Consider the following 27,906-nt stretch of genomic DNA (forward strand, 5'->3'; position numbering starts at 1 on the left):
TTCCCCTGTTTCAGATCGAGTAACTCATTATCAGTGGTTTGAGAAACGGTTCTTCGATCGAAGATTCGCAAAAACTCTGTCTTGAACTCCTCAAAATTGTATAATACTGGATCATTGGTAGAAACTAATGGCATCGACCAAGCCGCTGCATCTCCACTCAGGTAAGACAGCATGAAAGCCACTTTAAATTGATCTTCCTTAAAAATAATGGGTTTGCACAAAAAATGCAACAAACACTGTGTAATAAAGACCTGAGCCTTATGCGGGTCTCCCTGAAATCTCTCTGGGGGGGCCAAAGGAATAGTGGGAGACATGGCATGAACAACTTGAGTTGTCATTGCAGTTGAAGATGGTGAGGGAGTGAATGTTTGGGTTTTCTGTTCCCCAAAATTGGGACTAGGACTAACTGAGAGTTCATCTAACCTGCTTCGCAAATAACTGGCCTCCTGGTTTGACTTCCTAACCTCCTCCCTAGTCTCACTTAATTGCTTTTTTAAACCTTCCAAAATAGCTGCCAAAGCCTTTACATCAAAACCCTCAGCCATACTGCCCAGGCGGAAATAATTGAAGGCACTTCAATCTGTCAAGAAGCTGCACCTGAAATTCCTTGTTCCGCAGGAGCCGTACAGCTGAGGATCGACCTAGAAGATAATTTCCCAGCTCCCCTACACCTCTAACCCCAGTCTAAGCTGGCCTCAGAGATGAGGGGGAAAGGGGAATGGGATGACAAACAAGAGAGACTGCCACACTGGTGTCCTCCTTCTACTCGTTGGGGATGAAGGGAACCACCTGTAACAGAGAGCAAAGATTATCACCTTTCTATCTTCCCAGAATTCAAAATACCATCCCGCCTCCCTTCCAGACTCTGTGTTACCTGTAAGTGTGCGGATTGAGCCTCTCTCTATAAATACACTGTGTGTGGACTAGCTACTCCTTTACATTGAACTTGGAGGGTAACTAGTAATTGAAGAGTCAAAGTACTCCTGCTCTTCCTGCTGTAGTACTACTTGTAAATTGGAGTGAGGATGCAGATACGTTGGTAAGTACAAATATATATGCATATATATCTATATCTACATGAACATGAAACTGTAGTCTCTTCAATTTATCTCGTTCAATTCTGCGCCATAGAAATGTGGAGATCCGCTCAGTACAGCATCTACTGAAGAGTTTCCACAGTCTGAGCTGAACAGTCAAATCAACAAGGCAGGAATAATCCCAATAGGAAAAAAAACTCCTCTCTCACACTGCCTGATAGATTAAGAGTTTGTCCCCAACACTGGAGACAAAAGTTTGTTCGCTGCTGTAAAAACTGGCTGGTTCAGATATCACATGAAAGTCTTTAAATACACTGCAACCCAGGAACCATGAAGAGCAAAAATGAGCTTACCCAAACTGAAGTAACTGGTAGCCTGGGAACTCAAAAAGGGGACTGGAGGACATGAAGAGGAACAAATCAATACCTGACCCCAGGTATACAAACGGAGCTCTTCCTCGCACAAAGTAGACTCTGTATGCGAGCGAAGGAACTCGGCAAGCGAATGCGGGTGACTGAAAAGAATTCTGTAGATCTCTGTAGAGTCCCTGAGGAGCTGACAGGAAACGCTGCTGATTCCGCTGAAGCGACGGTTGAAGTGCGCAGCATTCAAATTGCTCGCGCACGATGTAGCGGAACCCTCAGGATGGGAAAAAAGACTAGAACGCTAACCTGAAATGGAGCGCTCTTCCCGATGGAAGTCTTCAGTCAGGAAATGGTAATGGAAGTACTTGGCCACCCTTTGCGACCAACCCAGGGGGGAATGTAGGACAGTGTAGCCTCTATTAATCTTGAAGGTGGGGGCAGGAGATTGTACCTTAGCACCTATCTGACCAGCCCTGACAACGAGTACGAAACCCTGAGAAGTAAAACCCAGAACATGATAAAATTAAGCAGTATACGTGACCCATGCAAACTTACAAAACACCGTTTATTCACTGGTGTTCTATTTTACGGTATGTCATTCACTGTAGGTATAGCTGGAAAAGATAGAAAAATTATTCAGACATGCGTGTTTAAACACATTTGAATCTGAGTACTCAATGTTAAAGAGACAAAAACTTACCAGAGCTGAAATCATATCGTGGTGAACGGCCATTCCCTGTGTAAACGCGAGTGAAAAACGGAAGTCGCGTAAGCTTTACAAGGGTAAAACCCAGAAGAGAAAGGTGAAAGAGTGAGTGCCCGTAGTACCAAACTACCGTGGTGAAAAAAACAGAAAATGGACGTCAGACAGAATTCCGAGTAAATAGGAAAGTAAAAAAATGCAATGAAACAAGGGGAAATATGAAATAAACGGAAAGTGAAATGACATCAATCAGAAAGTTAGAGAATATATGTTCACAAAACAGTGAAGGTCATTAAAGATTTGAATAAAATAACTAGTTACACTGAGAAATGTGTTGTGCTAGTTATATGACCAGTATCAGTAGATCTGATACGATATTCAAGCATTTAAACCTTTTAGGGACTGATAGAACAGTGGTCATCTTGACCCATATTAAAAGTATACAAAAAGTATATGAAGACTGAAATGAGCACGCAAGGTGTGAGTTATATGACAAGTATCAGTATATCTGGAACAATACCCAAGTATTTAACCACCCTTTAGGGACTGGTATCACAGTGGTCGTCTTGACCCATATTAGAAAATAGACAACAAAGTACATAAAAACTAGAATGGACAAGCAAGGTATAATTTTTTCAAAGGCATCCTGCATAATTTTCAAGAAAATATTTTGTAAACAATTTAAGTACCCCATTGAAATAAAGATCAATCGACTAAAAGCAACTAAGGTCCATCCGTTCATTTAGCCCTTTCGGGTGCACAGAGTCCAAAAAGCTTATCCAGTATGTTTCTCTCTGTAAAAGAAATTGCGTGTTGTCTCTACCTTGACTGATTGGTACCTGTTCAAGAACTAAAAATCTCAATTAGCTGATGTTATGGTGCGTGAGGGTAGCGCTTTCAGATTATACCACCAGATATAGCCACAGTGTATTGAAAGGAACCTGTGGCCAGAAAATGCAAAACTGACATAGTGTTGCAGGGATTCTGCTCATGCACAGAACTATGCGCAGGAAACAAGGACCTCAGTGAATTGCGGTCTACCAAAAACTCACCTCAGTACCCAGAACCCCTATCCGACCAGCATCAGCGTCTCATTCGCACTTCATACCATATAGAAGCTACCAATGATTAGACAACCCAGAACATGCGACTTAGTGTACTCTCAGGAATGGTGGGAATCAGAGATACCTGTTCGTTATTATTCTCATATCAGTCCACAACAAGAGTATTCAGAGACACAGTAAAGTTTAAATGTTTATTTTATAAACTACGTGTCCGAAGATGCAGTACTTTGGCTAACATAAGCAGACAAATGATTAAAATTAAAACCATCAGCATTGTTACAATACCATAGAAAATGAAGGGAGAAATCATATTACAAATGACAGTGGAATACAACCACCCTCCCTTCGCTAGTAAACTAGTATTATTATACTGATTGAAGGTCTCTAGGTTTGAATGGGGAACCCCATACCATAAATATCAGCTTAGGTGAATCACATCACAGGATCAGCTTTGCTCTGCACCTGGAAAAGTTCTTCTCCAGAATGTTTGTCTAGTGCATGCAAACCGCAATATTAAAAGCTCTCGACTTTCAGATATTTGCAGCTGTGTGCGTGTTATGGCTAGAGTGTGGGCTGATCAACCTGAACTTAAAAACATACATTGTTTGGTGCCTCAGACTGTTTCTGCACACAATGTTCTCATGTGAAGAAAAAGCAAGCGTTCTGTTTTCAAATAATAACATCTATCTGCAGTGTCGTGTGCAAAAGCAGCAAAAGTAGCAAGATGGCGTTTCTAACATCTAAGACGCTTATGCTAACATAGCAATGTGTGTCATCTAAAATTCCGCCTCCACTACACCCTCCCTTGATCGGACAACAAACCATTAGTGATACAATTAAGGAACGCAGAGTTCAAGTTCGACAGAGCAGAACCAAGTGCGTGTATTGGAAATCCATATAAAGGGGAGTGAATGAAGAAGAAAAAAGCGAAGAAAAAAAAAACGCGTACAAAATGAAGGAAATGGAGGGAAAAAAAATGTGTAGTTCGTATAAGGAAAGTTGGATGACATCCAAGTTAATCCATCAACGTGTAAGCACAGTAAGTAGCGACAGCCTCCAAGAGGAAGTCATTAGAATGTTCTGCAAAAGTTTCCACCATCCAGTCTAATTAGGTAAACGAACATACATGTTCCTCGACAACTGGAGCCTCTAGCACAATCAGAGGACAACTGGCGTGTTCTTCAAGATAACTTCTTGCCAAGAAGTCATACGTGGCTGTACCGATGTCTCAATTCCCCAGGACTCCATGTGCCGCTCCACAGGCCATAATCCTGACACCAGAACAGTCCAACTCATGAGCCACTAAGGGACTCATCAGTCGATCATAATCCGGGGCAGGAGACGCCGAGTTTGACAAGCACAAATCCAGAGCCCATTCGAAAGGACAATCTAGGCAATGAAAAACAGGTTGTACGCAAGTAAAGTATGAAAACCGGAAGGACAATCCATAGGCTATGCTTAAGGTGGCCAGTGGCAATGTTCCATAATATTCAAGCATCCGGTTACGAATATGGAGCAACCGTGACAGGCTGTCGTGTGAGACAAATTGTGCAGCCATTGCGCAGTAAGCAGACCGACAGCAGCACACCAGCCATGAGGGCGAGAATCAACGGGAGCCCGCCAAAGACGCTGGAAAAAATAGAATGAAAAAATGCCGGTATCACACCAAAGATAGTTTGGAAAGAGGACACGAGGCCGGAGCCCACAACTTTAAAAAAATGTACCAAGCCAGTTGTTGACGAGGCATTGAATATAGTGTGAATCAGAGCACCGAAATGAAGGGGCAGATCAGTATTTAAAAGCGCATGCACCTCGGTGCGGGTGTTAGCCACGTGAAGGACAAATGTTTCACGGGAGGAAGTCAGAGCGACTTCTTTTTGAGACAATAGAGCCCTTATTCTGCTCATCTTGTTGAACATTGCTTTCAAGGTTGGGATGGAAGGCCAGATGGAGACATTCAGCCGCCCATGCGGGGGTGGGAAAAGGAAATTTTTACAGCTAACTGCTCGTTGTGATACAGTCAGAATGTAGGGAATTCCAACTAGCATCCCGCAGCAAGCCTCATTATTTAAAAGCAAATAACTACAGTTAGCTAATAATGTAAAAGAGGGCGTAATAGCTGGCACTGGAACCCCTTTCAGGACGCAAGCTAAATTCGGTGCCTGAATGTTACATGCACCATGCAATTGGATGTGCCTACAGACTACTGAGTGATCAGGTGTGGAAGTGCATTCCTCACCCTTCAAATAAACTTCTTTTCCTTCTCTCATGCATCTGTATGTAAATGGGAGTGACCAAACTTCATGCAATAAAGCCGTACCCAACGGTTCATATCTGCCTAGGGCATAATGTTTCATGCACAAACTGAACTTAAACAAAGGGAATGGCAATGCGATTAACCCGTGGATAAGCCACACAGCGGAGTTCAATTCGGCCACAGAGAAAGGCAAAGGTTCTAACTTTTCAATATGTAGTAATGAGTATGTTGCATCTTTCATGGACATGAATTGTTGTTTCGCGGTCAGATTAAATGTAAGGAATAAAGACGATGTATTCATGTAGTCCCAGGGAACTTTCCCAGCCTTCAACGTTTGCAAAGTCCATGCAAACTGCATTATAGAACGCAACTGATTTTGACCATGATATAAAACAGACATATCATCCTGCACAATATCAACAACAGATGAAACAATATTATCTAATGTGTAAATTCTAGAAGAAAGGGTGTTAATGCTATTATCGATAACAGCTAGTACTTTTTCCAAATTGGCTTGATCAATTGCTCGCAATCTGGAAGGCGCTTCAATTTGCGATAATATCCAAACTTCGTTATAAACAGCACACACCCATCTTTTGGACCTGTCACCTACAGAACCCTTAACAAAATCATTCAAGTCTATTTTGTCATGTAATTTAGATAAATGAAGTTTAACAGATGCCAAGGTGGAATGTTGCAGCCAAGATTGGCATAACTTCCCCAAAGAGTAGGTAGTAACAGAATGAGAAGATTCAAAGCGTGGGTCTACGCAAACCTGCGTATACCCAGGTTGCAGACCCAGAAAACGATGTTGACAGGAATCGGGGCTCGTCTGCCAATTTAACCATCCTTCCGGATTTAATTTGGAAATATTGAAGGATGCATTAGTAATGTATGATTGCAACGCATCAAGGGACAGATCTGTATGATTATCCCAATTAGGATAAGAATCCAGATCAGGAATAGAGTGGGAATTTAGCTTTTTAGAAGTAGCCAATCCAAAGCAGGTGGTTTGATAAACAGTAGAATCCAAAACCAACATGTGGTTTGGGATGAGGCAGGCACGATGCAGAGCTTCTGTTCCCCGTACCTGCCACGTCTTAGAACCCCAAACAGATTTAAGATCAATAGTAGCTTTCCACAGGTCATAACCCCCGATAGCCAATTCATCCATAAAGGATTTGGAATACAATAATTTAGTGTGTGTCAGCCTAACCTTCGAGGCAGACTCAGCTGCCATTTTAAAATAAAAGGTGGCAGGGTTTGAGACACTAAAATCAGTAAAATATGCTAATTTGTTCACCAGTATTTTGGAGCTGCCTGGTAGGGGCGTTGGACAATGTTCCCATTGTGTATAATTCATAAAATTTCGAAAAGTATTGGCTTTATGTAGGAAATGATTGCTATAATGTTGATAGCAAAACGTTCCCCATAATTAGCAGTGTCTAAATACAAATCTTCAGCAGAAAACAGTGCTTCTATGGCCTGAACGTCCCAATCATCAGAGTGGACGTTTTGTTTCACAACGTCACCCATAGAAACACGAAGAACATTCGGAACATTAATAACCTCAGTGGGTCCATGAATTTGAAATTTAACAGCATCCCACACAATCCCATCTAACACAGGCCAGGCAGTAATATTCACAAAAGTCTGGTCCCTCTTCATGATGTGTGATGAGGAGTGGGGGGGCCAAAGTACCATCAATTAGTCTAATTGTAGATCTTTCCTTCAGGTAGTGTCCATTTACAAGACGAAAAAATACTACCACAAATCCAATCGACATAAACAAAAATATACATATGAGCACCTGCCAAATGTAAGTCCAAGGGGGAATTAAAAAATGTCTTTTAAACCAGACAGCAAAAATAGAAATCTTCGATGGAGCACTGGAAGTCATAGAATTAGTGTCAAAGGAGAAACGTGACTGGTTAACTGCGGTTGATTGTAAAACAGGCAATGAAACATCTGTGGGATAAGCATACTCAGTATCTTCAAGCGGACCACCAGCCGGTGGTGTCAACAAAGGATTAGTAACTGTATGCATCTCGATGGCAATATCAGGCATGTTGGTAGAAGCCGGAGCCAAAACAGAATTTCTCAGCATCGCAGGGCAAGAGACCGCTGGAGTCATACTAAGAAGAATCGGCCACTCACTGTAGTTTGACATTGTCAATCGAGATGTACCTGTTATCCTTGTGACCAGGAAGTGGAGGCAAAATTACTGTTCTTGTACCCTGCATGCCAAGCACTGGAACCGGTGCACGATAAGAGGGGCCAAACTCCTTCTTGTTCTCCACCTTCTCACGGACCAGGTCACCAACTCGAGGTAGCCAGCCGACTACCAGAATCTGAAGCACAGCATCAGATGTGGAGGGCAAGTGTTCCTTTGCAAGACTGTCTCTAGTATCTTGTAGATTCTGTAATACAGCACAGTGATCATCTACGTCAAAGGGAGCGGCTGACGCCGCCATGTCTGGACCAACAAGGTCCGGGAAAACCATTTTTATGCCAAAGAGCATCATGTATGGGGTCCGCCCACCCAGAGACCTTCTAGGGAGATTATTAAGTGCACGTTGTACGTTATACAGATGGGCTAACCAATTCCTGCCAGTGCCTAAAACCGTTGCTGTCAGTGATTGCTTTAAGTCACGGTTCGTTCGCTCCACCACACTATTACCCTCAGGTCGGTATGGAGACGAAAATTTGACTTGGACCCCCAAAGATCTCATGGCTTCTTTGTACGCCTTAGAGGTGAACGCAGGGCCCTGATCAGAATGAAGGGTACCACATGCAAAAATTCCCAACAAAGACACGCAAATCCCTTATGACTGTTCGAGCATCAGCACTCCTTTGTGGCCATACCCATAGAAAACGTGTGCACGAATCCACTGCAACTAAGATATACTTGTACGCAGTATCAGAGGAGAAAGGACCGCAGTGATCTAAATAAATGCACCCAAGTGGTTTATTAGATATGTACAACTGAGTTTGTGGTGGGCGCGCAGCAGTTGAAGGTTTAATCTGCTGGCAAATGTCACAATCAAGAACATAAGTGTGAGTCTGTTTATACTACAAGCGCCACCAGAAACGGTGTTGTAACAGAGTAACAGTAGCTGAAACGCCGGCGTGGGCAGAGGCCATACCTTCGTGAGCTGCTGTTATCAAAGAAGGTCTGCAGTCCGCGTTGGGAATCAATCTGTCACCAACGTCGTTAATTCTCACATAGGGGACTTTATCAGGACTTAAATGATAAGAGTACAGAGAAGGGAAACCTCTCGGGTAATTACTTCCCTTCTCTGTTGCAGCAATAGCTGCCAAGATGTCATCATCGATTTTACTTTTGGATCTTGTAACTGCTGCCACTAGATATGTTGCCACTGCTGTTTTCGCTGCTTCGTCAGCTAAGCTGTTGCCGACAGCGTGGACACCAAATCGTTGGTGACCAAGAGTGTGAATTACATTCACGAGAGGCAGATTCTGTTTAAGTTCTGCCACCCGAACCCAAAGCATTTTATGCTTGATTGTGCTACATTTGGAATCGCGATATTCATTCTGAGACCAAAAGAACAGATGGTCGTTAAAGGACTGAACACAGTAAAACAAGTCACTCACTATAAGAGTAGTAACCCGAGGATCAGTAAACTCCAGTGCAAGTACCATAGCACGGAGCTCTGCCAACTGTGCGGTACAATCACCCAATGACTGCGTATGCACGACATCAGAGTTGAATTCGCCATTTACGACAGTACCCGCTACAATTGCGCAGGCCGCTGAATAGGCATGCTTCGATTCCGTCGCCGGTTGCGACGAACCGCCAGTGTAAATGACACAATGGTAATCTTCAAGTGGGCGTAAAGACAGAGGAGCTGGATGAACGAATTCATACTGCAAGAACTCCTGAGTCTGCAATGATGCATCAAAGATATAGGTGACATCTGGCGATGTCAAAGAAGTAGCCCATTGTATCCAACGTGGATGCAAAGCTTTAGAATTTAGTCACAGCCTCTAGAGCAGGATATGGTGTAACCACCAACATGCGTTTTCCTTGTGACAGCGCTCGTTCTTTAAGAATCGCCATCAGCACCGCAGTCAAAACTTTCTCAAGTGTGGAAAAGCACAGTTCAGCCGAAGTGTACAGGTGTGATTTGTAGGCAATGGGGACTGTATCGCCCTCATTGAACATTAAGTACGTGAAACCCACTGCGCCCGGCACAATTCTTATTACCAGTTTAGTGTGGTTATCACGTGTCAGTAAGTATTTCGAAGCAAGAAGATCAGCCTGCAAAGATTGCAAGATAGCTGAATGCTCTGGCAGCCAGCTCGATTTGGAAAAAGTTGGTTGTACCAAGGCATATAGCGGCTTGATACGCTGGGCATAATCGGGAATATAGGTATTCCCGAAATTTAGAAAACCCAGCAAAGACTGTAATTTTTTCAGCGTTGTCAGAGCATGCAAACATGCGCACTTCTCCAGGAAGTGAGGAGCTAATCCTCGACCTTCATTGTTGAGCTCGTAGCCCAAAAACAACACTGTATACTCTGCAATGTGGGACTTTGCAAAGTTGAATTTGTAACCGAAGTCCGCAAACATAACAATGATGCGATCAACGTGACACAGATGCGGCCATAATTCGTCGGCTGTGAGATAGATATCATCAACATACGAGTACGCATCAGGGTCAATTCTCTCCAATAGAGAGACAACACGTGCGGCAAAGATGCTAGGGCTGTTTTTATAGCCCATGGCTAATCTCTTAAACTGTTTTTGTTTGCTGCCAGAAGTAAACACTGTCCACTGACTACTAATAGAGGACAGGTTATGGCTGTAAAAGCCATTTGGATATGTCAAGTGTGGTCTTAAACCTTTTTCTCACGAGACTATCAACAAGGGCAGAACTGTGGGTATTCTGTACAGCACACGTCCGACAAGGAGAGTTCAAATGCCGGTAATCCAAAACTAGGTGGTACGACCCATCAGGCTTCGTTACAGTGAATAAAGGATTATTCATTGGTGACACACATGTTTCAGTAACACCCTGATATTCCAATTGCTCAAGGATTTCCGCAACGTGAGATCTAGCTTCGCTGCGCATGGGATATTGGGGCTGCGGCTGGGGTATAGACCGTAAAGGAATCTCATGGCTTGGAGACAATTTATCCCACCCAACCTGAGTACAGTACAATGCCGGAGCAAGCACCTGAGCCCACTCTTCGGCAAACCTTTCAGCGTGCTCCTTTGGCACTGTGTGCACAAAGGACAGGAGGATTACCTCCTCCCCTCTAGGAGCATCCAAAATGAAAGCCAGGGGCCACTCCGCCTCCGCTAAGAGAATATCATATGAAGAGGTCAGATTATCCCCAAAAATCCCTTGTATTGTACGCTGTATGTCACCTTCAATTAAGAGGACTATGTCATATAGTCTGTCAGGGGAGCCACTCTAGTATCAGCAGTTTCTACAGTTATGAATGTATCAGTTGCTGTCGCCTCCAGATATGGACGCAGTGCTTGCCGCACTACTGTAACCTCCGCTGCGCTGTCGAGCAGTGTTAGCGCTCGACAGCTGCGTTCTCCCTAACTGTGGCATACCTCGCTGTTAGTGCAGCAACGTTCTTCTTCTGAAACGAGGGACGTTGACGTGCAAACTCGTCCTGCTTGCCTTTACCATCAGACTGACGGGGTTGCTCACGTCCTTGTTGGGCACCCCGACCTTTGCCACGTTCTCCGCCACCGGACTGTGAGGCCGATGTTTCCTGTGAAGAACGAGGAGAACGTTGTTCAGTAACCTGAAATCTATCAGGTGACCTAATACTAGTGCGATCATGCAAATCATATGTGCGTTCACCAGTCGCCTGTACCGGTGATGCAGGATGAGACCCCTGTTTCTGTTGCTGCTTTCCCTGTTTCTTTGTTCTCCAATTTTGTTTAGGAAAACTTGGACGATCGTCTTTGACAGACGAACTCACCTTAGTTTGCTGTTGTACATCAGGAATGACAATAGTAGGCTTAATCCCCAAACTACTGCGGCCAATAGTTCTATAAGCCTCCGCAATAATTTTAGGCAACTCTCGGGGCTTATCGAGTTCGTCGATGGGGGCTAAACCATTCGCCACTAGAAAGTGTACCGCATCTCAATTGAGGTTACCAAGGATGAGGGAGGCCACTATGTCGAACACAGCAACAAGCCGCATCCCCAACTCGACCGCCGCCTCCGGACCGTGTTGATCTTGAACACGCTTGATGACGGAGGGAAGCACTGCCATTGATGGGGTGCCGAAGCACTTCGAGTAGACCGCTGCAAAAACCTTACCCCAGTTGTCACAGTCTGACACCTCTGGGACTAAGTCCTTCTGCAAACTAATGGTGAGGATCCTGTGTTTCTCCACAGGAGTAGAGTGCGGAAATACTGCGTCCAGCTGGTCAAATTTCTCAGCAAGCCAATAAGGTAAATCATCCTTATTCTGGGGGCATTTGCCCATTACTGAATTAACCATGATGGGACTAATGACAATCCCGGCCGGGCCAGCTGGCTGTCCCGCAACAACAGGTGCCCCCACCTGCACGTTGCGTGAGACGTATTGCACTAAAGCCCGATATACAGTAATCAGGGCTGTGTGGAGGACACGCAACTCATCCACCGCAACATTCAAATAACGAGGATGAGGTGTAAATCCGGCTAGTACCGGCCAAGTGGCCCCTGGAATTGATAAAGGGCCCATTCGAACCGGTGTAACCGTATGGGGAAGGGCGCTCACCACATAAATAACAGCCATCCCATCGTCCGGCACCCCAAACTGCGTCAAATGACGTCGCAGAGGTGCCCGACTATGTGCTGCAATATCGACTGCCATATGGACACAGAGAATGACAACAATATGTAGTAGCACAAGGGTTCAAAAAAATATAAAACCTTTTTAATTAACAAGCTTGATTGAACCTATCGGACTAATAGGTAGGTTAAAACCGTCACTCCCGCTATCCAGAAACAAGAGTGAGAGTGTTAAGGACCAATAGAAGCACTACTAAGGCGTCTCAAATCAGAAGACCAAATGTTAGGTGCGCCATGTTGCAGGGATTCTGCTCATGCACAGGACTATGCGCAGCAAACCAGGACCTCAGTGAATTGCGGTGTACCAAAAACTCACCTCAGTACCCAGAACCCCTATCCGACCAGCTTCAGTGTCTCATTCGCTCTTCATACCATATAGAAGCTACCAATGATTAGACAACCCAGAACATGCAACTTAGTGTACTCTCAGGAATGGTGGGAATCAGAGATACCTGTTCGTTATTATTCTCATATCAGTCCACAACAAGAGTAGTCAGAGACACAGTAAAGTTTAAAATGTTTATTTTATAAACTACGTGTCCGAAGATGCAGTACTTTGGCTAACATAAGCAGACAAATGATTACATTTAAAACCATCAGCATTGTTACAATACCATAGAAAATGAAGGGAGAAATCATATTACAAATGACAGTGGAATACAACTACCCTCCCTTCGCTAGTAAACTAGTATTATTATACTAATAGAAGGTCTCTAGGTTTTAATGGGGAACCCCATACCGTAAAGATCAGCTTAGGTGAATCAGTATTGCTCTGCGCCTGGAAAAGTTCTTCTCCAGAATGTGTGTCTAGTGCATGCAAACAGCAATATTAAAAGCTCTCGACTTTCAGATATTTGCAGCTGTGTGCGTGTTATGGCTAGAGCGTGGGCCGATCAACGTGAACTTAAAAACATACCTTGTTTGGTGGCTCTGACTGTTTCTGCACACAGTGTTCAGACCAAGGTTGCAATGCACGTCTAGGGATGGGAACAACAGACAGTTCTCATGTGAAGAAAAGGCAAGCAAGCAGTTTTCAAATAATAACATCTATCTGCAGTATCGTGTGCAAAAGCAGCAAAAGTGGCAAGATGGCGTTTCTAACATTTAACTCGCTTATGCTAACATAGCAATGTGTGCCATCTAAAACTCCGCCTCCACTACAATAGGTTTTACAATTGGTGGGATACATGTAGGATAAGTGATTTGAGGAAGAAAATCAGGATCCAACTTATGACATAAATCCTGTATTGTTTGTCTATTTAAACAAAATTTCTTGATGAGATACCTTTCTTCCATTGGCTGATGGTCTGGAAATGGGCGGTACACTGAAGGCTGTCATCTCCTGTCCCTCCCACGGAACCTATGTGAGGAGTGAAAACAATTTTGAACATTGGTCACAGTGTCCAGAATAACATATATGAAGAGCAAGTCAAACGTCATGTGACAAAACATAACTGCTTCATAAAGCATTACACATAATTCACATAATCATTGACTACTGTCCAGCATCCACCAATAATCCCCATTGTGGCCTTCACGTGTGTCTGTAACAGAAATGTGCACATTATCCATTCAGAAGTGTTACATTTACACTACAATGATACATTTATGAAATTTCTGGACAAAAACGGTGAACCTTGGTGTACAGTGCACTGCACACATTTTACCTTTTGGCACATTAATGCTCTACACAGATGCTTTGTGTGTTTGAAATTATATGGCAATGGAGTACTTCAAATGTAAACATGTTAGCTCTCATTTGTAGTGGTGGTTGCACACTTAACAGTACCCAATACTGTAGTTCAAATAGTTAAAATGGTGGTTGCCTGACCTCGCATATAGGACATTTGGGGCGACCGCCTGCAGCTAAAGTTGGACGTGTGGTGGGCAGTTTCATCCATGGCAGACACAGCCATAGGCTAACACTGGTGACTGTGATGGTCGCAGCGTAATGACTATGTCCGTCTATGCTGATGACCGTGCATGTGATGTACATGTATGCTGTGGTTTGAAAAATACTTACTTGCCTTTTGGCATTGTTGCTATCCACGCCTCCTCCACTTTAGCTGCTGTTTGCCACCTCTGGGCGCAATCATGCCAGGCCAAGCAGATGAGAGGACTTGTCTCTTCTCTCCAGAGGAGCTGAAGACCCAGGTTGGAAAGGTCCTTCCTCTTTATGGCCAGCTCTATGGCTCATCAGAGGAACAGGTAACTATCTCAAATATTTTTTTTATTCTATTCAACTTCATCCTTTCCATAGGCTACAATGTGCCACTGAATCCCAGAGTGAAATCAGAATTGTTATTGTGAAAGTGTGAGGTCCCTACTTAGGACTATCTTGTAATAGATTATGGGACACTGTATTTTGTGGACTCAACATCACCATTGTGGTGTGTGATAAGCCCTATATCCTATTTGTGTTGCATGCACACATCTATGCATGTATACATTTCATGGTACCTATGATATATTTGCTAATCAGATCAAGGTAAGTGTGGAGATACATGTATAGGCTTTACAGCATGAGCTGTGTCTGTAAACTGTAAGAAGCGGTTGAGGATGATGTTAGTAATGTGTACAGTCCAACATATCACTCAGCTCACATCAAGCTTCTCCAAACTGTTGTCTAGAAGCTAGCCATACCTCACAGACCCCTTCAGAGTAGAGTACCACACAACATTGAGGTCACATATTTGATGACCAGATAATTTACATTTATATATTGAATTGGTGGAAATAAGATGTTCATGTGGAATCAGCATGTTTAGCCTGCAGAGATCAAGGCCTGAAAATGAGTTGTGCCCATTATGGGCCAAGGCCCAGTATGGGGCAGAATTACTTCGACAATACAACTGATGTACAGAGCAATCTCCCTGTAGACCTGCAGATCCTTGGATGTTCCCAAAATGAGTTTTCTGAACCAATAGTGGTCCTGATTGCTTTTACATGAACTACATGTGGAATGGTGACTGAGGTAACCCCCTGACCTGATGCTTTTTTCCACTTACCCACATTGTCAATGTGTGTCATTTACTTATGACAGGCCCCTTACTCCCACAGGTCTGTTGTCACTTTTCCTTCGGCCATGCTTGCACTGCATAGGCCTGTTGCACATTTAACACATTACCAGTGTATATAGTTGGTTACTTTCGAAGAGATTTTGATATGTGAATCACCAACTTTGTTACATTCAATCCATTCATGCAAGACATACAATGTTATGTTAATTGTTATCCCTGTAACATAGCCACATATGGCAAAAGGGGTCTCCTTTGATGGCAGTACATACCACACAAACTCAATCAGATGCAGTATGATATCCATATAAGTAGACCACATGCCCTCACATCACCAGAGAGGAAGCTCTCAGTGACACACATACCAGCCCTTTCATTGTGACCGTAGTCACATGATGTACCCTATTCTGTGGTACCAGGCTCGATGGACCGTATGCATCCAGTCAATCAGCCTGGATGTAAAAGTGTCTGTACAGTCATGCACAAGTAGCTTACCCTTCAGAAGGTCAAAATGGTGTGTTGTGTGTCACAGTATTTCATATCACTGTACTTGTAGGATGGCCCTGGGCTACATGATGTTAGTGGGCTGGCATAGTCAGTGTAGGTCATAACCAGGGTTGAGGATAGTCAGCAGATGACAATAAAAGTGTGTATTCATGTTTTTGTGGTGTTAGCATGTGATATTTACACATGTAGTTTGGTGCCTATTGATTAATGCTTGTGCTAGGTGTAAATAAAATGTGTATCAACCAAACAGATTTCCCAAAAACTTGCAGTTATAATCTGTTTCTTCTTCTATTGTATCCATACAGGTCAACGCCCATCAAAAGAAAGCCATTTGGAGAGCCATCGCCCGGAAGGTGCGGACCTTGAGCGTCTTTCAGCATCGCAGCGTCAATTGCAGAAAGAGGTGGGAGGACCCGAGGCGCTGGGCCAGGAAGATCGTGGAGTTCCAGTTGATGAAGTCCTCCAAATATGGATGGGGTGAGCACGGACTCTGACCCCGCCAATGACCCATATACTGGGGGTGGCCTCTCGGGAGCTTGATGGGAAGTTGAGAGCCCGACAGCAGCTACAAGAGGGGGAGCCCTGGCCAGAGTCATACATTTTTACATTGCCAACTTTTTGGGTTACAAGCTGGCATTTCCCCATCATGATTGGGGTGGCCCTTGTGCAACGCACAAGAAGAGCTACTGTTTGTGTGGGGCTGGTAGTAGGTGCATGCTGATGCGCTGTGCCTATTATTTTTATGACGAGGTGTACCCATATATAGCTCTCTCACTGCTCATGATATGATGTACAGCAATAAACAAGATGGTGGTACTGCGGAAGAGGCGGATGCACAATGAATCAGTTCGCAAATAGTGGTAGAAAAATGTGGATCCACATTTTGCAATCTAACCTATGTGCTAATAGGTCACCTTGCGAAATCACCGTTCAGAGTGGGCTGCAATTTGGCCTATCTTATCAATATTCATGAAGAAGGTCACAAATAGTGAATCACTTCATGATTGCATTTTAATAGGCTATATTTATTTTGAAATGCAACTCATTTTCCTTTGAGGAAACGTGGCTGCATTTAAAAACCAATGTTCATCTCTTGTGTGTTTTGTGGTAAATATTTTAATTACCTGTACTATTTTTGATGCGGTAAAATACAATAAGAATAACTCAGTAAAATAAGAGGCAGAATCCGTGGTATTAGAGGTTCTGAAAGGACTTTATTCCTTACAAAGGAATTATGATTCGAATCATGGCAATCTAATTCCATCACCACGAAGGTTCAGGAAGGATAGGCAATACATTATTGACAAGTAACAATATATATATGAAAATCATTTACATTAAGACAGATGCAGGAGGCGTAACAGCTGATAATACAGATAAGAATACACATACGTAATGAAAAGAGGCGTAAATACAGGCGTATACTAGAAACGTCATTAAACATGATGTCACAAGTGGGTGGATCCATAAGAGAATCCTGCAATGTCAGCAGAAATACTTGGCAGAGATGCGCACGCAGCCGCATGACGTGTGATTGACGTGCAACTAGAGGGTGAAGGGGACTTGACATTTAGCTCTACATGTGGAGACAGAAGTCTGGGGGGTCAGGTCAACCTAATCCCAAATCATATCTAATATCTTATGTTTTAGGAACTGTATTATCCAAAAGGAAAGGTCTCTCGGGTAGAATCTATTCTATACTGACTGTTAGTGCATGTACAAGCGTCTAAGTGTCTACGTGAGATGCGAGGGGGCAGGAATCTTCCATGGTAACAAGGGCTATGAATTACTTGCATGGAGACAGCAAGGCCGGGCCCTTCGCTCGGTAGCTGGAAGAATGTTTACCTAAACTACTAGACAGGAATGCATTGGATGAGGAGCGGAGCAGATAACTTGAAGGTGAAATACAGTTTTTTGGCAGGCAACAGGCCGAGTCAGGCACCGTTAGCCGTGCAGGGAGTAGGACAAAGTTCATGGATACAGATGCAAGCTCAGACTGGAGCTTTCAGAGACAGAAGGCAGAAAAAGGCTTGATGACAGGATTCAGGGCCTACTCGCCTGAACTGTAAAACGTGGAAAGTGAACCACATAAAGTCGGTGGCCTTTCATACTTAGGAACGGAATATCTGACCCATTCATGGCGGATCTGAAAGAGGACATGTTGACGTTGGACGCACATGTATTTGCGTCTTCATAGCTAGAACTGGAGGGAACATACATGTACTTGTAGCCAGTACATGGAGCCGTTGGGGTCTAAGATAGGGGACATAACTGATCATAAAATTCATATTTCCTCATTCCCTCCTTGTCCCCTACGGACCCTTCATGAAATATCGATCTTCAGTAATCCATCAATCTGTTCATATAACATCATCTGTTCTTCTTTCTTCTTCCGGGATTTTGAATGAAAACTTGAACGTGGAATACACGATGTGGCACACAGGCCGCAAATCGCTGGTCCACATTGTAGACATAAGCAGCAACTGAATAGTATGAGAAAGCCAATATCTAGGAAGGATAGTATTCTCCATCCCCAGGCTGACAACACGCTCCAGAACCAACCGGACCATGTCCAGGTGCCTGGATTCTGGTGTATCTGGCTTACAATTTTATGAAGGCGAGTTATGGCTTTATATACTGACGGCGCGTTTTCTGGAATGAAAACACAGCAACTTGATCCGATGACCCTACAAGCTCCGCCCCTATCGGCCAGGATGACGTCAAGGACAAGACGATTTTGGAGAACAACAATCTGCATCGCAGACTGCTCCTCTGTTAAGTTGCCTAGGGCAGAGGTAGTTTCATTCACTACTGCTTCAAGTGTTCTGGTTAATCTACGTATCAGCTTACTATTAGTGACAACACCTAAGTAGGGGAAGAAACCTTTGTTGAAATCTGTGTATTGTTCCCATGCCGTTTCAGTGTAGTCGACAATCGGGATATCCCTTTGGGGTCTATTGTGTACTAGATGGATATTCCTATGATAATCAGGAGGGGCTAGGAAAACAGGTGGCAGAAGGAATGCAATGTAACAGGTACCATCCCAATCTAGAGGTAAACGTATATATGCGGTATGACCACATATGAAGTAGGAATGACGAGAAGCTCTAAATGTCGACTTGCTTTGATCACTGAATTCTATTACAGTGGTACATTTACTATGGCCCATGTGTATTGAACCATTCTTTCTTACACATAATTCACCTTTAACTGGAAATACTGACATGGCAGGCAAGACTAGTGTAGCTTCGGATTCAACATTCAGAATCATGAGATTAATGGTAAAGTTACCTAATCCATATACTTCATTTTCTAGATCAGTTCCTGTTCTTCTGGGAAGTCCCTCCTTGTTAGGGTAGCAGACTTTAAGCAAAACTAAGTTCAGGTTTCCCCATACCCAGTTGTCTTGATAAACTACTGAATTTGAATCTAGGGAATTGATCAAACTAAACCATGCTCCACAGGAGCCATTGTGTGTGAATGGATACGGAAAAAGAGGCAAAACTCCCTTGTATTTCTGATAGGGAGGGAGTCGGCCACATATCCAACAATTTGTAGCATTGCTGGTCTGATGGGAATGATGTAACATACTAATGAAAGTGTTGTTGCGCAGCGCAAATCTATAGGACAATTCATGCGGGGGTAATTCGCTAAAAGAGTGTTCAGCAGTAACATTGGAAGCACGCTTGGAAATAGGATAGTATATGTGTAACAGTATACTTGCGGAAATAATCAGAATATATAGAAAATACATAATCAATAACGTCACTATACAGTGACTACGAAGTGATTTACAGTACGCATGTTGTTTAAGCTGTCTCTGTCTACTTCTCTCTCTATTTCGGTCCAGAGGATACATGTCAGAGACAAATTCAACCGATTCACCTTGGAGAGGACTTAAACAATCAAATTGTCTGACTTGCTAGACCTTAGTTTCAGTTTATAGTTCTCCTTTTCTGATTTTTCAACCAGGGGGAGTTTTGAATCAGTCTGTGAGGGAATACAGGGCTGAAAGTTCACGTCGGCTGGTAGTCCATGAAATTTTTTGATATGGCTCGAGTGCAACCATCCTTTACGTCCCTCAATCTTCACGGCTGTCCTTGTTGTCAATAAGACGAGTTTAGGCGACTGCCAGCGAGGCTCCAGCGGACTCCTCCTGTCGAAGTTTCTCACAAGTACCAGGTCACCTGGAACCACTTCATGGGGCTTCACCTCAGTGTTATCGGGAAAAGCTGCAGCTACCTGTGAACGACAAGATTGTAGTGCAGACATCAAGGAAGCCAGGTAATCTGTCAGCATATTACAATCAACATCAGTGATTTTACGAGGTATAGGCGTCCCCCACATATTTGGTGGTCTACCGAAGATCACCTCATACGGGGATAGCCCTGTTCGAGAATGTGCTACCATTCTCATGTAAAAGAGCGCAACTGGTAAAGCTACTATCCAGTCGACACCTTTTTCTCTACATACTTTGGACAATCTAATTTTCAGAGTTTGATTATGGCGTTCCACGAGACCTGCTGCCTCGGGATGTCGGACACAGTGAAATTTCCATTGATAGCCTAATAAGAGTGAAACGTGTTTCATTAGCTCAGATGAGAATGGCTGGCCGTTATCTGAGTACACAACACGTGGCAAGCCATACCGTGGGAAGAATTCTCGAACTAACTGTTTGGCAGTAGTCGGGGCAGTGTAATCTGAGACGGGATATGCCTCTGTCCAACGGGAAAGAGCGCATACAACTACGAGGACATATTTGAATCCTCGACAACGTTCCATCTGGATATAATCCATCTGGAGGACTTCAAAAGGGTGATCGGGAGGTTGAAATCCACCTTGCTCTACGGGAATGCTTTTACCTGGATTAAACTGACAACAAATCATACAGGTACGTACTTTTTGTTTAGCTGCTGCTCGCAAGTGTTTGTTGAACCAAATGTGTTGAATGCTATCTAGCATAGCTTTCTCTCCTAGGTGCGCTGGACTATGTATTGCGTTAATGATGACTTGAACCATGGAGTCGGGGAGAAACCATATAGATTTTCCCTTCGTCATCCATCCTTGATCCGTTTGGATCCCTCCTAATTCAGTCCATTTCTTTATTTCATCTGGTGTAGCATGTGTCTGTATGTCAATTACATCAAGAGCGGGATCCTTAATTGTCATGCAATGTGTTAATATCGGAACTATTGTCTTTGTCGTGTCAGTTGCATGAGTCTGATTCTGAGCAGTCTGTTTAGCTGTTCTGTCAGCTAGGTCGTTACCCTGAGAAATGATATCGGTGACTTTTGTATGGGCCTTGCACTTCATGATAGATATTGCAGTAGGCAGATGTATTGCATCTAATAGAGCTTGAATGAGGGGACCGTGTTGAATGTTAGCACCATGAGAAGTTAAATAACCTCTCTCTTGCCAAAGGACTCCGAAGTCGTGTACAACTCCGAATGCATAACGTGAATCTGTGTATATGTTAACTTTCTTATGTTTGGCTTGAATACAGGCTTGTGTCAGAGCGATGAGCTCTGCTGCTTGAGCTGACAAAGTGTTAATACAATTTGTTTCAATGACTTCAGTGTCTGTTGTGACTGCATAAGCGGCCACTAACTCTCCTGTACTTGTTCTCATGCATGAACCATCTACATACAATGTCATGTCTGGATCTAGTAATGGAATATCTGTCAAGTCTTGTCTGGGTTTCGTCGTGATAGTAATGACTTCAATACAATCATGTGCTAATGGGTCTGTTCCACTTACTGGCAAAAGTGTGGCAGGATTTAATGTACTACAACGTCTGATTTCTATGTGTGGCTGGAACAGCGTCAATTCATAACCCGTCAGTCTTGCTATAGTCAAGTGTTGTGTTTGTGTTCGGTTCAAGAGAACCTCTACTGCGTGTGGTACTTGTACTGTCAATTGATGTCCTAATACTATGGCATCGCTTTGTCTGATTGCTAAAGCTGTCGCTGCCACTGATTTCAGGCACGCAGGAAGAGCTTGAGCTACGGGATCTAATGTGCTAGAAAAATAGGCACATGGTTTGTGTGATCCTGCTTGTTCCTGGGTGAGTACTGACAAGGCAGTACCTTCACGTTCTGTAACAAAAAGTGTAAAAGGCTTACTATAACATGGTGTCGCTAAAACAGGTGCTTGACATAAAGCTTTCTTTAGGTCTTCAAAAGCTTGTGTATGTTCTTGAGTCCAAGGGAGGACAGTCGATGTCGCTGCCTCCTGGGTTGTCAACTGAATGAGTGGTTTTGCTAGAAATGCGTATTGAGGGATCCACTGTCTACAGTATGAAGTGAGACCTATGAAGGTCCGTACCTCCTTTTGTGTCTTGGGTGGTGGCATGTTAGCAATTAACTGGATGCGGTCGGGTGTAAGCTGTCTTCCCTCCTTGGACAGCAAGTGCCCAAGGTAAACAACTTGCTGGACACAGAATTGCAGCTTAGAAGGGGACACTTTGTGCCCCTTGTCGGCTAGAAATTGTAAAACCGTCAGTGATGCTTTTTCACATTCAGGTTCGCTTCGGGCGGTGATCAGCAGATCATCGACATACTGAAGCAGGGCAGTGTTAACAGGCATGTGGATACTGTCAAGTTGTCTTTTCAGTGCTTGGCTATAGATGCTGGGGCTTTCTGTGAATCCTTGAGGTGCGCGTGCGAATTTAAAGCTTCGTCCGTTTAAACTAAATCCGAACAAATATTGGCTTTCCGGATCTATTGGAACGCTAAAGAAGGCGTTCTTGAATCAATGGCTGTTAGTAATGAAGAGATATCTGGGACCACGGGATATTGTGGTACAATGCATTTATTTAATTCGCGCAGATCAATAACTAATCGATAAACTGGAGGTGCTTTTGGATCCGTTCTTTTAAGAATTGGAATGATCGGAGAGTTACATATATTGGAGTCAGTTTCCACAACCACTCCTTGTGCAATGAGCTCGTCAATGATTTGCAGCAAAGCCACTACAGCATCTGGAGGTAACTTGTATTGTCGTATTCGTGGTAATACCACTCCTGTTTTAAGTGTGACTCGATATGGTGTAATGTGCATACAACCTACATCAGTGGGGCCTTGTGCCCATAACTGTGTCGGTAAATTCTGTAACCGGTGATCCATGTCTCTGGACACGTAGTGACCTTTAAAGTCACGTAAAAATAATCGTACTCCTTCCGGAGAACAACATATTATAGCTCCTAGAGCTTTCAATGTTTTTATACCTAACAAGTTTTCTGTAGTGATTCTATCCTATCAAAAAAGTGTAAAAAAAGTGATACTAAATAGTTAGTTAATTACTTGATTTTATATATTTTTTGTTTTACATTAATTAGTACAGTGAGATAGAAGTGATCCGTGGAGTGCCACGGAAAGCACTAAGTGTTTTTAAAATACCCCTCACACACTATGAGTCCCATAGTGTCATGCTTCATCATGGGGGTCTTCCCGTCCCTCTACGGGGCGGGGCGTGCTACTACCAACGACTGCGGGGGAGCACTGTTGTTGTGATAGTAAGGCTTATGTGTAGTGCAAGGGATGTGAGTGATTAGGGATACGTGAAAATAAAAGTAAAATTAAAAAGACCCTGGCTAGTAGAAAAAACAATTTTATTCTGTTCTCTAGCTGGGACCATTAAAAATGGGGAAAAGGAGTAGGAAATCTCAATTTTGTGGTTACCTACTGGGTCGACATGTTTCGTGAGCAGTCCCCACTGCTATACTCATCAGGACCAGAAAATAATAATCCCTTAAGCACTAGAGAAAATTTCTAGAGTCATATGCCTATTCGTCTCTGTTGGCAGACTTAAATGAAAGCTGCATCATAGGGTACACTGACCCTAATTGAAAAATAGGACCAAATTGGTATCCGAAAAAAAGAAAAGAGGATGAAGATAACACCAGAAATACATGGCTGTTTTGTCATTTGTCGGGTATGAGCACATCACCGTACTTATAATATATCTTGCTGCAATTGATCTGTGATATATTTTTCTCGATATATATATTTTTCATTCTATATCTATGCGGGTATGGTAAATTGTACACAGCACCCGTTTTTTAGGAAGGCTGGAAAAGAAAGTTGGACATAGAAAACAGACTATACGAAACGTTACTACACAAAGGCACACAATAGTATATACATATACGAAATACGAAAATTAGACATAATGGTACACAATCATACATACAAAAAGACGTAGTGTACATACTTTGGTTAGTTGTACTGTTCAGGCTTCATGAGCACGCACTGGAGGGGAGGACGCCTGGTAATAGTCACTACAGAATAGTAAGTATCGTAATAGTTAGTGAAGCGGTAGCTGTTGGTGATAAGCGAGCTTACCAAACTCCTGACCTGTTTTTAAGGACCTGGCCCGGTCACAACTTACAGTTTTCAGGATCATGCCTCGCTTCCGTCTGCCTCCGTGCCGCTCCGTCGATGTAAACACTGAGGTGTACAGCAGTGTTTTTATTGGCCGGGAGCACGTAGGAAGCGAGCGCGCTGCTAGAGCGTGAAAGGCTAAAAAATGGCCGCCCAGCATGGACTTATTGAGACACCAATCCCTCACTTCCTGGTTGTTATGGTAACGTCTGGATTTAAGGAAGCAAGCGCGCTATTGGCGCGTGACAAGCTAAAGATGCCCCACATGGATTCTTTGTCAAATAACACTCCCTCACTTCCTTGTTGCGGCATTAGAATTGCGATTTTCTGCAGAACACCAGATAAAATCATCGATCGATCGCGTTGTTCATTGGTCGTTAGTTTCAAGAAACATTTATTCATAGTCTGACTTCATCTAATGACTCCCCGTCGTTTATATGGAAATTGAAGCACGAAAGACACAAAAGAGCACACTGTTCCGTGGCGCGTGCTCCTAGAACGGAATCAGATTGGTCATTTCATTCATTATTACTCATTGGAGGCGCTGCGTGCTGTACAGATGAAATGACAGAACCATCTACTACAGTGTATATAACAAAATGTGAGGCGCTCCTCAAGGTATGTCAAAGGTTTCACAGTCTGCCCGAAGGTGAGTTAGATAGATAGAATGCAGCGGGCGTTTGAGGAGTAAAGTAATTATAGCTGACTCCAAGGAATATCATCGTTCAGACCTTTGATATTGGTCTTAATGCGATGGACCCATCTTTGTTCTTTTTCGAACAGGTGTTTGTCATTAGGTACATGTTCTATGACTGTCCATGATATTTCTTCTGGTGAGTGTGCGAAGTCAATGAAATGTGCTGCCATTTTCGTTGCTCCTTTTTTGCACTTGATGTTGCTTTTGTGCTCGCCGATTCTCACTTTTACACATCTCGTGGTCATTCCTATATATTCCAATTGGCAGGGGCATCTGATCAAGTACACAACGTTCTGGCTGTTGCAGGTGGTGAATCTTCTCTGTTCCCATTCTGTGCCATCAGAAAAAGTGATACTTGTAGTTTTTTTGGTAAGACTGCAGACTTTGCATCTTCCACAAGGATGGTGTCCCTGGATTTTGGCCATGGCGGTTGATAAACCTGTGGGATCCTTGTTGCTGGGTCTAGTATGGACCAACATATCACGTATGCTTTTGCCTCTTCTGTGTGCGAAGATGGGTTTTGGGAGGTTGAGTCCACCACTGTTCAAAATGCGCCAATGTTTATTTACGATTTTCGTAATTCTATTGGAGTTGGTGTTATAAGTGGTAATGCAAAAAGGACGTTCTTCCTTTACTTTTGGTGTGGTTGGTTCAAGAAGGCTTTCTCTGCAATTGTTGCGTGCTCTTTTGTATGCTTTCTCAATAATACGTTTGGGAAATTGTCTTTTTGCTAATTTCACTTTTAGTTCTTCTGATTGGTTTTTGAAATCTGCAACCTCGGTGCAGTTGCGTCGTAGGCGCAAAAATTGACCATAGGGAAGGTTATCCCGTAAGTGTTTTGGGTGGAAACTTTGATACAATAAAAGGCAATTTTTCGCTGTGGTTTTAAAGTGAGTGGTAGTCACAAGTCTGCCATCTTTAGGTGATATGTTTAGGTCGAGAAAGGTCAGCTCCTTATTGGATATTGTGCTGGTGAACCTCAGAAACTCATCTTGATAGTTTAGCCAGGTCATAAAGTGATTGGCAGTGGTTTCATCGCCATTCCATATGATCAAAATGTCATCAATGTATCTTTTCCAGATACCAATGTGGCCCTGGAAAGGATTATTTGGATGTAATATCCTCGTAGTCTCTAGATGGTGCACGTAGAGACCAGCTACACTAGGAGCGAAGGTGCTCCCCATGCTGGTCCCGTGCTTCTGAAGGTAAATGGTATCTTCGTATTTAAAGAAATTTTCCTTCAATGCTAAGCTGCAGCATTCCATGATGACGTTTCTGGGGGTTTGGTACACCCAGTCAATACTGAATAGAACCTCCTCAATTATGTTGAGAGTCTCTGTGTGTGGTAAGCTGGTATAAAGACTCTCAACATCACAGCTAATGAGCAGTTGGTGTCTAGGATCGAAAGGAAGGTCTTCTAGTAGTACGAGGACATCTTTGGTGTCTCGCAAGTACGTGGATGTTTTTTGAACCATGGGTTTTAAAAAGGCGTCTGCAAATTTAGAAATTGGTTCTAAAATTGAGCCTATGCCAGACACAATAGGACGACCTGGAGGATCTTTTAGTTTTTTATGTATCTTCGGGAGTGTGTATAGATACGGTGTTCTCGGTGATTCTTGGATAAGAAAGTCTCCTTCTTTCTTAGTTATCCATCCATGTGTGAGGGCCTCTTCCACCATGCTCATAATCTTGATCATTACCCTTTCAGTTGGGTCATTCTCCAGAATTTCGTAGTTTCTAGGGTCTTGGAGTAGACGCTTACATTCCTTGTCATACTGTTCTTTTGATTGTATGACTATGGCCCCTCCTTTATCGGCTGGTTTTATTACCAAGTTTTGATTGCTATTCAGTTCTTGTATTGCTTGTTTTTCGCTTCTCGTTAGATTTTGAAAGACATGGTTGGTAGTAGGGTGGAGATTCTCCAGATCCTTCATCACAGCCTTCTCAAAGGTAAGTAGCTCTATGGGGAGGGTGATGTCAGGTGGAATGAAGGTGGATTTTGGTTTCAGACCGGAGTCTCCCTCTTGTGTTTCCACAGGTTCTTTGTCTGTAAAAAAGACTTGTAGCTTCAGTCTCCTCATGAAGTCTTGAATTTCTTTGCATAACAGGAACCTATCCATGTTTGCTGTAGGTACAAAACCTAGTCCTTTCTCCAGGACTGAAACCTGTGCAGTGGACAGTGGTTCATCAGTTAGGTTGACTACTAGACTCATTTCTTGCTGGTCGATGCCTTCGTCATGCTCCTGGTCGATATTCTCTCCTGTTCTTCTTCTCTCGGTGTCCAATGGACGTTGGTGCCCCTTCGATTCCTTCCCCTGTTTCTTCCTTGGCGCGTCCCTAAAAAAGGAGTTTGGTCAAAATATGAGTATTCTTGGGGTGGGTACTGCCATGGTGGATATGCTCCTTGAGGGTGTGGGAATGGGGGTGGACCATAGAATTGTGGAGGATACATAGGGGGTCCCTGAAAATTGCCCCATCCTCTCGGTCTTTGTTGACTTGGGCGTCTGTAGTTGTTCCTCATGTTGGAATATCTTGGACTTTTCCCATAGTTGGATCCTGAGCTGTTTGAACCAGTGTCAGATGAATCATCGTCTGTTGTCGCTTCTTGTTGTGGTTTGTAATCCTCTCTGATATAAGGATATACCCTCTCATGGCTGAATTTGCTGGTATCCTTTTTAAGTTTATTGTATTTACTCTGTTTAAGAGTAGCTTCAAAGTCATTCAGTGTCTTGTTAAGTTCCTCTAGATGTTTCTTCAAACTACTGGTCATCTCATAACTTTTCAGTCGTATTTCGATGGTTTGGATTTCAGTTTTTAGTTCAGATGCCAATCTACTTGCTGTTTTTATGATTAGAACTATCCAATCCCTCGTGCAATGCCACGATATCTGTGACCAATCTTTTTTGAACCTCATATCGTGTAAAAATATATATGGTTCGTTGCGAACGATCAAACCCTGTGGTGCAGCGTTCGCTTTCAGGTATTCTGACATAAGTAACCCATGAAGGGCTGTTCTTATTTGGGTACGTCTTAGTTCCTCTAACTCAT

The 27,906-nt window shown here is 43.3% G+C and overlaps 1 protein-coding gene across 1 annotated transcript in view; it reads left to right on the forward strand.

The window, feature by feature from the left end:
- The window catches only part of LOC146832731 (myb-related transcription factor, partner of profilin-like), a 485,536-nt gene that overhangs the window by 44,274 nt on the left and 413,356 nt on the right, over positions 1-27,906 (forward strand). Inside the window, exons 2-3 of the mRNA XM_085604175.1 lie at positions 14,323-14,464; positions 16,086-16,257. Of these exons, the coding sequence (XP_085460301.1) occupies positions 14,323-14,464; positions 16,086-16,257 (314 nt within the window). The remainder of the gene's footprint in view (positions 1-14,322; positions 14,465-16,085; positions 16,258-27,906) is intronic.

Source organism: Triturus cristatus, chromosome 5_1, assembly GCF_964204655.1.
Source record: "Triturus cristatus chromosome 5_1, aTriCri1.1, whole genome shotgun sequence".
In the NCBI taxonomy this organism is placed as follows: Eukaryota; Metazoa; Chordata; class Amphibia; order Caudata; family Salamandridae; genus Triturus; species Triturus cristatus.